This window comes from Bombus vancouverensis, chromosome 9, assembly GCF_051014615.1.
Source record: "Bombus vancouverensis nearcticus chromosome 9, iyBomVanc1_principal, whole genome shotgun sequence".
NCBI classification, from domain to species: domain Eukaryota; kingdom Metazoa; phylum Arthropoda; class Insecta; order Hymenoptera; family Apidae; genus Bombus; species Bombus vancouverensis.
Genome location: NC_134919.1, coordinates 4,463,029 through 4,472,914, shown reverse-complemented (window position 1 = coordinate 4,472,914; position 9,886 = coordinate 4,463,029). Strand labels below are relative to the sequence as shown.

At 26.3% G+C, this 9,886-nt stretch overlaps 2 protein-coding genes across 5 annotated transcripts; both read right to left on the bottom strand.

Annotated features, from left to right (window-relative positions):
- Positions 1 to 647: 647 nt before the first annotated feature.
- On the bottom strand, positions 648 to 2,551 carry Lsd-2 (Lipid storage droplet-2). 3 transcript variants are annotated; one of them, XM_076621335.1, is made up of 4 exons: positions 2,342 to 2,551; positions 1,532 to 2,276; positions 1,160 to 1,448; positions 648 to 1,034 (listed from the first exon to the last, which is right to left on the bottom strand). In XM_076621335.1, the coding sequence occupies exons 2-4, from the start codon at positions 1,832 to 1,834 to the stop codon at positions 841 to 843; spliced, it is 786 nt and encodes a 261-aa protein (XP_076477450.1). In that variant the 5' UTR covers positions 1,835 to 2,276; positions 2,342 to 2,551; the 3' UTR covers positions 648 to 840. The 3 variants fall into 3 exon arrangements, with proteins under 3 accessions (XP_076477450.1, XP_076477449.1, XP_076477451.1); XM_076621334.1 differs by having other exon boundaries at positions 1,532 to 1,894; XM_076621336.1 differs by having other exon boundaries at positions 1,532 to 1,827; positions 2,342 to 2,550.
- A 2,434-nt stretch (positions 2,552 to 4,985) lies between these two features.
- LOC117161747 (lipid storage droplets surface-binding protein 2-like) lies at positions 4,986 to 9,379 on the bottom strand. 2 transcript variants are annotated; one of them, XM_033343509.2, is made up of 5 exons: positions 9,204 to 9,379; positions 8,057 to 8,094; positions 7,068 to 7,390; positions 6,346 to 6,595; positions 4,986 to 6,245 (listed from the first exon to the last, which is right to left on the bottom strand). In XM_033343509.2, exons 1-5 carry the CDS (start codon positions 9,362 to 9,364, stop codon positions 6,001 to 6,003), a joined length of 1,017 nt encoding a protein of 338 aa, XP_033199400.1. In that variant the 5' UTR covers positions 9,365 to 9,379; the 3' UTR covers positions 4,986 to 6,000. The 2 variants fall into 2 exon arrangements, with proteins under 2 accessions (XP_033199400.1, XP_033199403.1); XM_033343512.2 differs by lacking the exon at positions 8,057 to 8,094 and having other exon boundaries at positions 9,204 to 9,337.
- Between the last annotated feature and the right edge of the window lie 507 nt (positions 9,380 to 9,886).

Sequence of the window (9,886 nt, the reverse complement as noted above, 5' to 3'; positions counted from 1 at the left end):
CATTTGTATATTAAAAGCGGTCTTAAGTAGTAAGATATCAATGACTTTCCTATCTTTTACTAAAAGTAAAATTAATCAGAATAATTAGTACCAATATTCGTTCCTCGTATAAGAACCGTTTCAATTCCCAGTATACTTAAAAATTACGATCGATAGTTAGAACTTCATATTTTATTGAAGTCTGTTGAATTAAAAGGCTTCTCATAAAAATGATAGAATTTTAGAAAATATCGTCATAAAATGAAGAAGTGGAATATGAACTGAAGAAAATTTATTCTTATTTCTACTTCACTAGACAACACTTTCGAATTTCAATCGAAACAAACATATAAATTTACAACGCATTAAAGCGTTATATATGCAATGTAAGCAGAATCCAGAAATGACTCATTGATATCTTATTACTTAAGATTACTTCAGGTCATACTATCATAGGTCATTAAACTCGCCTTGATATCATATACAACATCGTATCATAAAAAACGCACACGTATTATTTAAAAATTATTTTTCTCATATAACATAAAAAATAAAAAAATAGAAATTTAACTACCAAATAAAGATAAAGAAAGAAAAAGTGGAAGGGATATTATTTCAAAAAACATTATAATAACGATTCAGGCATACCTGGATTAATATATCATAGAATTATTTGATATTTTATTGTAAACTATTATAAGTACACAACAATGCTTAAATGCAATTTTAAATATACTGCATATTAAGTATATTTTCATATACAGTATGTGGTATATATATACATACATACATACATGCATACATACATGCATACATACATGCATACATACATGCATACATACATGCATACATATATATATATTACACACCATGCAGTATGTATTTGAATAATAAGAGTATACATATAATATCTGATATCAACAAACGAATTTCCATTCTATAAATATGTTGCAATTCCATTAAAGCAAAGTAAATACGTTTTGAAGTACGAGAACTAAATTCACTTAATCTCCCAACAGTGTGATGAAGTTTGGCATCTTCATTGCATAACTTTTCTACGAAGGATGAACAATAATTTTTAATTACAGGATAATGTTAATAATGCTAATATTCTTACTAATAATACTATACTATATCGTATATTTTATAATACTATAGTATATCATAAGTACTATTTTACCAGTTTCATTATTGTGAAAATCATCAGAAGGAATAGGTAAGTATTTATCCAATATTAATTCAACGAAATCAGTGGTACTGTCAACAGTTTTTAAAATACTAATTCCTGTTTCAGTTGACATAACTCTATCTGCCTGCTGCCAACTATACATTCTTAAATAATGAACTTTGTAATAAGTGTGTAACTTTATAACTTTAACTCTATGTTTGGTTCCCTTCTTTAAATCTGTGAATGTTTTAACAGCTGGTCTAAGACGTTCTGATACAAGAGACTTAGTCCGGTTTATTATCTAAAATAATTAATACAATATGAAAAAGTAGATTTTATGAAGAAAAGACTATGAATACAACTACATATTAAAATATATATAACCTGCTTTGGTTCTTCTTTTATTATGGGTAATTTTACTTCTACATAATCAATTCCTTGACATAATGTCTTATCAAGTGTACAAATAGGCTTTTCTATTAATTTAGCAACTGGCAATGACTTTTCAACCATGGTATTAACTATGTTCTCCATAGTGTTAAATGCCCAATGTACAAATACATTTGTATCTTTTACACGACCATATACTGCTGTAGATTTATCCCATAAATAATTTACACTTGGTATTTTACGGGCGCGATTAACAGCTTGTATTTTACATATGTGTTTTGATGATTCAGCTTCCATATTAATAAACAATAATGGAATTTTTATCAATAAAGTAAATATCTTTTACAAAGTCAAAATCTATAACATAAGTTAGCATATAATTTTGTTAAAGGGAAACAAAACTTAGCGTGGCATAGTTATTTGCTTAGTTTAGCATATCCATAATCTACAATTACATAGTTATCATATACAACATATACAAAGCAAACTGAAAGTTGGAATATTCCAAGTCTTGAATATAAATTGATAAAATTCATATCGATTTATGCTTTTACATTGCAGTGGTATTAATATTATTCTTTCAATTTTATACTGCTTATAAATATACGTTTATCAATAACAACAAGAGATATAGAATAATTTAAGTAAACAAGAACCATATTCACAGAAAAATACTTATTAATCATTTTATGAAACATATGGCATAACATGAGGTCATTTATAGAAAAATCTGTCATAACTGTAATATAAAAATTATTCTAATTATTCTAACTTTTCTTAACAAATTGGTTGTTTGACACTTACTCAATGTAATCAACTTCAATAAAACTTTGTTTACATTTATCACGTTTCTTTCAATAACTAAACATACACCTTGATCCAATCTATTTCACCGAGAAATTTATTTGTTCAATAATCAAGTACGACAGTTATAACTTCTCTTTCTCTTATGAAATATCATAACACTGTAGTGCTTTTTACAATACGACGCTACTATTCGCTGCTAAATAATCGTATGAGGACACCACTGTCGCATCTTTACAGTCATGCGTGGTACATCTTGTTTTAACCGACTTTTATACTCAAGCATTGATAACATTCAAATATTTTATAGTTCATATGAAGTTAAGAGGATGAAAGGGTAAGTCACTACTTTTCTAGTTTGAAATGTAATTAAAAATAAAAGAAACGTTTGCTAATCAATTCTTATTTTCAAAAGTATGGTAGATAATGCACCTTTAAATCACTAAATTAAAAAAAATTAGAAAAAAATTAGTTTCGTAGCATAAAAATTAAACAAATAAACGTTGTATAGTTTCAAAGAGTACATTATAAACGAATTAGTTTCAAGAATTTCCTAACAACAGTGGTTGCAAATTATCGTAAACTACGATAATATTTATAAATGGAAATTAATCCTATAAATATTAAATGATACTATACAATATTGTAAAATGTATTTTATATGATTTATCTTATGACACGAAAAATTTTTGCTAATATGTACAGAGAAATGCTTTCTTCGAAATGATTAGAAATTTGGAGGACATTTTTGTATATCTGTAGCACAATACGATATTGATACCGTGTAGCATTTGAGTCAAATAAGACGGTCGTTATAAGAAATGGTAAACATATAAAAACCATTTGGCAAGGTAAGACAAAGATTTTGCTATTTCAAAGGAAGTATTTGTATCAACGAATATTAGTTATGCTATAAGAAAGCTATATAATTCAATTTATAATTTATAACTATATAGTTCTCTTTTTTCATAACGATTTTGCAAAAAAGATATTCTCATAACTATCATACATATATATATAACAATCTACAACCGCAATATCGAATCGTTTCAATTAGTGTGAAATCGATACGAAAATCGATTCTAGAACAGTTTTGAAATCGATATAGAATCAAAGAATAAGAATTTTAGATTTAGAACCGTTATAAATATAATATACCTGGATAGAAGTGAGACTGCAGATATTTTTTATGCAAATTCATGTTTTTATAAATATAAAGACTGGAACGTGGGTAGAAAATTGTTTGGATATGAAAATAATTTTATCGACAAATAAAAAAAAAATGAAAGCAATTCCGAAATATATACATAATTGGAAGGATATTTATATTCAAACATTAGAAATTCATAATTTAATTAATTCACTTACTTCAAATAGATTTGAACTCCGGATTCTTTACCTATAGATAAAGCACCGACTACTGCTGAATCTGAAAATGAGCCATCACCGAATCTGCAATGAACAGAAAATTACTATAGAAAATATCATTAATGTAATGAAAGAAAACATTTAAGAAACAACTAGCAGATAAAATTGGTACATCGAATTGGTAAGTATTAAATATTAAATATTGAATATGCGGAAAATGTATATGCCTTTAAAGTCATTCAAATTACAATTAATTAATATTTGTGTATCTGTATAGAACGTTATATAAAATAGATTGAAAATCATATGTATATAAAATATATCATAAAATCATATAAATAATTACTTTTAAAGTGATTTGGGATAGAATAAGATTATATAAAATATAATTAAATATAAATATCATTAATGTGCTTGCAAAATATAATACAACTACACTCTTTATACTTACAGTGGTGTGCAGAAAGTTCCACACTGGTAGAAACAAAAACGGCATTTTAAAGAATCTTAATATTATATATTATTAATTATATGAATATAATAATACTATATAATTATTATCCAATATTAGTTAAATTCTCTTAGATATTGTTTATGAAATATGTAGTAAAAAAATTGATTGAAATTTTTGCACACCACTGTATATTCATTAAAACGATATATGTAGTATATTTCGTTAGTTATTCTGTGTATAAAGTTATACAGCTCAGAAAATGTTTAAACTATTTTAATAAAATATACCTTTATGTATACTCTTATCAATGATGTTTCAACTATCAGGGATGAGTCCTTAATATTTCTTTATCTCTATACCGTTACCGTATGATATTCAAAATAAAACTAGCTCCTTCAAAGCAATTGTAGCCTAGTATCCTACCAGATGTCCTAACATTGAAGATACCGTCCAAAACAAATTATATTGTTAGTATGATTCATATTATATTTACTATTGAATTCGCAAATAAAATTGGAATTAAACAGTTAAACTATGAGACATATTATATTTGCCACCGAATCGATAAATAAAATAAAAAAAATAAGCGGTTAAAATTTAACGCTTTGTATTTAAAGTGTATAGAAAATTATGTACTAATAATTTTAATTTGTTTCTGTACTCGATAATATTTATTAAACAAAATTTTTTTAAGAATTATTTTTAGTACAAAACTAGTACATGAAATAAAATAAAGAAATTTATTCAAATAAAACATATCTTGTGACGAAATCTTAAACTAAAACAAAATCGATTTGGATTAAATATATTAAATAAAGTATATCAACGTCTTTTTCATATTATATTTATACAGATATAAGATTATAAAATCTATACATAAAAAATATATATGTGTCTCCTATTCACGTAGTATCTTCACAGATATAAATAGAGAATATATTATGTATAACAACTCTATAAAAGTAACAGCAAATACGGAATTCAGTATTAAAATTATCGATTTATAGTTGTATAATTAGGGGTACAATTATATAATGAACTTAAATATCGCATTTTTCAAATTTCTTGTTACAAAAATATAATAAATTTATAGTGTCTTTCTTCCTATTTACATGTTTAGTTGTATACAAAATTTAACATGTATCTTAAAGTGCTGGAATTTTACAATTATGTGTGGAACTAGTATCTTAATGCTTAAGTATCACATTTATTTGCAATTACTTGACGGAATGATATCGTTTCCATTTTTTCATACTGAGAATGAACAAGATAAGAAAGCAACGAATAAGATCTGAATCTCATATTACTTAGCGACAAATAAATGTAATAATTTCAGGCATCTAATAATGTAAACATAAATAGAAATGTTAATTTTGATATCTTACATTAAATCTTTATAAAATCACATCGACAAATTCGAAAACTCTCCAAATGAAAATTTACTATTTTTTTTCTTACAACATTGATAAATTACATGTGCAGTTACTTTTGCAATTTAATATCATTACCGAATTAAATTAGATGTACTTTCTTACGCATACAATTTTCTACAACATTCTTGGAGAATGTCAGTGATTCATTGAATTCATAGAACAGATAATATAAATTTACATTACATTTACATCGATGAATGAACTTATCACATACTTGAAACTGATACTTTCATTTATTACACATAACTTACATAAAGTCCACGGATTTATCCTTATTCTGCAAGATGAACAAGCATTCCGAGCAGGAACAATACAAAAATTTTACTAACAAATATGGACTTGATGTGAATCTAATTACTTATCTAGCGATTACGTTATTGTACAATTGTTAGTAACAATCGTGCCTATTTCTTTTCTTTATTTTCTTCATTTGCGTGGTTACTTTCATCGTGTTTATCGGTTAAGCTTAAAAAATGCGTTAGATGAAGAATAGATATTACGCTCGACATATATGACGCTACATCTTCTTTCTTCACTGTTTTTAATTGTGCTACAACCGAATGATATACTCGATTGGCAGTTTTCGAGGATAATTGACCAATAGTTTGTACTGTATGCAGAACTTTGTTCTCATCAGCAGATATAGGAGCTATGAAATAAAAATATAGTAATTTAGAGGTTTATCCAATATTTTAATGTATATATATAGAGAGATAATATTTTGTTAGATATTTATAAATAATACATACCAGGTGTGTTTTCTTCTCCTTCAACTGGAGGGAAATAACGATCTAATAATCCGTTAATGAGAAAGCTCGTATTATCAACACCTTGCACTGCCATAGTACCATATGAATTATTCAATAACTCATTAGCTTTGTTTATACTAATTTCTTTGAATGTATATGCGTGTTGCGCCGCAGACTCTTTTGCAGCGTGCAATTTGTCGATTGTTGGTTGCAAGGAACTACTCATTACAGCTTTCGCAGCATCGTAAATCTGTATAGAATAAATGAGATTCGTTAATCATATGAATATGTACATTTAGATATTGTAGCCTGTAACACAGATATTTTATTGTATAAACGAGAAATAATATATTTTTGTTGCCTTATAATCTATTAAATATGACTCTAATAGCTCCTAATTATTTCTTTAATAAAAATCTAATCGATTTTTAATTAATATAGTATTAGTACACTGTTTAGCATCTTTTCACATTTTAAAACAAAACGCATTTGATAAAAGATTCTACTATACAAATTCCCATTATCCAAGATTAGGGTCCTATCTCTTTGTTGAACAATTTCAAAATGCACTTTATGTCGCTCGATCCATTGTACTTTCATTTCTTACAATTTTATCGCATGAAATATCTTTTCTGTATATCTTTCTTATTTCATTTTTATTAGAAGAGGTTTATAGTTTGTTGTGACTTCTTATTACTCAATCTCTATCTCGATATATTTACTTGCTGAGGTGGCTGTTTCACGATTGGTACTTTCTGCTCGACCACGTTCAGACCTTCGCACAATTTTTGGTCAACAGCAGTAATGTGTCCTTCGAATTTCTTTGCCAAGGGTACAGTAAGAGGAGCAGCCGTTGCAGTTGCATAATTAAATCCAGCTTCAGCTTGCGTCAGTGCCCAATTTATTAAATGATGCGAATCTTTCAAGTAAGAATATGTAGATCCAGTTTTCTCTATTGCCGAATGAACAACAGGAATGCTTTTTACGCGATTAATTACTTCCAGCTGAGGTGTACCATCAATTGCTTTATTGTCTGCCATTTTTTCTGAAAAATAGAAAGAAGTATTGATGATTATTTAATAAATGATGTATTTATTATACAGATACAATAAGAAAAATTATGCAAATACAACAACAAATAAACTACACTAAATTCCTTAATGCTTTGGTCTGATGTAACTTGTTGTTCAATTTCAACGTTACAATCGTGTAGAAATTTTTAATAAATTTATAAGATATTGTTATGACTTCAATGGATTATATTTTTATTTCTACTGTTACTAATCGCATAACCATTCGAGTCAATAAAAATAATCTTCGTTAATCATATTAATTGCGATTAAGCTATAAATAACTATTCACATTTAAAATAACATCCAATCAGTAGTAAATAAAAAAGTAACATTTGCCTTAAAAGCAAGATGATCGAATACGTTTTTATTTTATAATTTTATTACGTGCTACTTTTTACATGCTTTTACGTATGTGTAACAGGAGAATAAATATTACCTCTACTTTGCAAACAATGATAATAGTGAAATAATATGAAGATAAAAATTATTTAATGAAAGTCAAGGATACATGTGAAATTAAAAAATTAATAGTGTTGCATAATTTCAAATAAAAATTTGCATGTAATCGGTGAATTAAGCAGAAGATTAAAAATACATAAGTATATTACATAAAATAAAGCTTTTTTACGATACCCAACTTTTCATAAGATTACGCGTATAATTCATGATTCTTTCGCTGTAAAATAAATGATACATTAAAATTGAGTACACAGTTCAATGTCCATTATGTAGAAAGATAACAATAAATCATGACTTTTAATTTCAAACGTGAATAAACGCACAATATGATAGTTCTTGTACTATATACTTTATCATTAGCAGTATTCAAATTCCAAGATTAAATAGTAATTAGGTGTATATATTGCAATACTTGTAGATTTTATACAGTTTTCAATAATATGTGTCATCAAATCTTTCAATTATATTTTTCATGTTTTAAAAAGTGACAAATTTAATGTACATCTACTTCAAACCTATAATAAAAGGGAGGACGGAACAATTTATGAGATAGTACGTAACTCTAGAATAGAACAAACAATAATTATGGATGTAAGTACAGGAAGTACTTACGTAGTAGAGTCTTTTATAGCGTGTACGTTATCGATTTTTATTGTAAAATATTCAACCTTTTATGACTTTACGATAGGTTATGAAATTTCACTGGTCGATAACAATATGAAACGACAAAAATAATATCAATATTACAATATTAACATAATAAGTAGCCAGTCAAATTAATTAAATGATGACAATAGAATATAAAAACGCGTTAAATAATATAGATTTAATAATAACGCTATTAAAATATTATCAGATTAACGAATATATGATATATCACAAAAGATTACAAGTGTTTCTGGTATCTTCTTTAAGGCTTCAACTAAGAAACTAAATGTCAATTTATATTTATTAGTCATCACTGTAGTTATATTTTTAAAACTGATAAATGTGTTTGATATGTATGCAACGAAATGAAGATTTTCATAACTGAAAAAATATATTTTTTGAAGAACATTAATTAAGAAAATAGAAAAAAAGGAGGGAGGAATAGATTCTTTATATAAAACGTAAAAAATTTACTTAAAACAATCGCAATTGTATTGCGAGTAAGTATTAAAGTACATATACAGTTCCAATTCATTCTACTTAACTTTTCTTTAGATTGATATTTAATATAACCACAAATGATAGTATTACACAATATATACATCGTAAATATCTAATGCGTAGATGCATCAAGTATTAAGGAGTCAATCATTAAACATTATAAATAATATAACTTACTGATATTGCTGTGTAATACTTGATGCAACAGTTAGCAAAATATTAGTAAGAGAAGCGGGCCGCACTATAGTCGACGATACACACGACAGATCCAGCAATACTGGCGATAGGTAGGCAAAAAGCTTGTGGTAGAAAATGGTCACACAAGTGGGGGTAGACATTCTTCAGGATCGTAGAAACTTGTATGTGCTTACTCTTCTTCTGTCCCCAATATTCTGGGCAAATACTACGAAACACAAATTATTATAGGAGTTTACATTGATACTTTCTACCCTTAATGATAAAATATTTGTCTAACAAATATCACTAAATTTATTCTAATAATTATAATATGGAATGTTTGATACCTATTTCCTTACCATAGTAAAATCATCTTTATTACACTATTATGTCGTATATCCAATCATTCAATGTACTTTATAATTTATAAAATTTTTAGGTTTAGATATTATAGATTATAAGTTGCTAAAAAAGTAAAATTTGGTAATTACATAATTACTATTTAATTATTATTAATTTACTATGAATTACAATTCACATACTACATTTCATTTTAAACAAAATTGCTGATTTTAATATATAGATTATAAAATTTTTTACGTGTGTAATAGTGATATAAAGGTACTACAGTAATTTCAAGTAATAAAAAATTATAGGAAAATTTGTTGGTTACTGAATATATT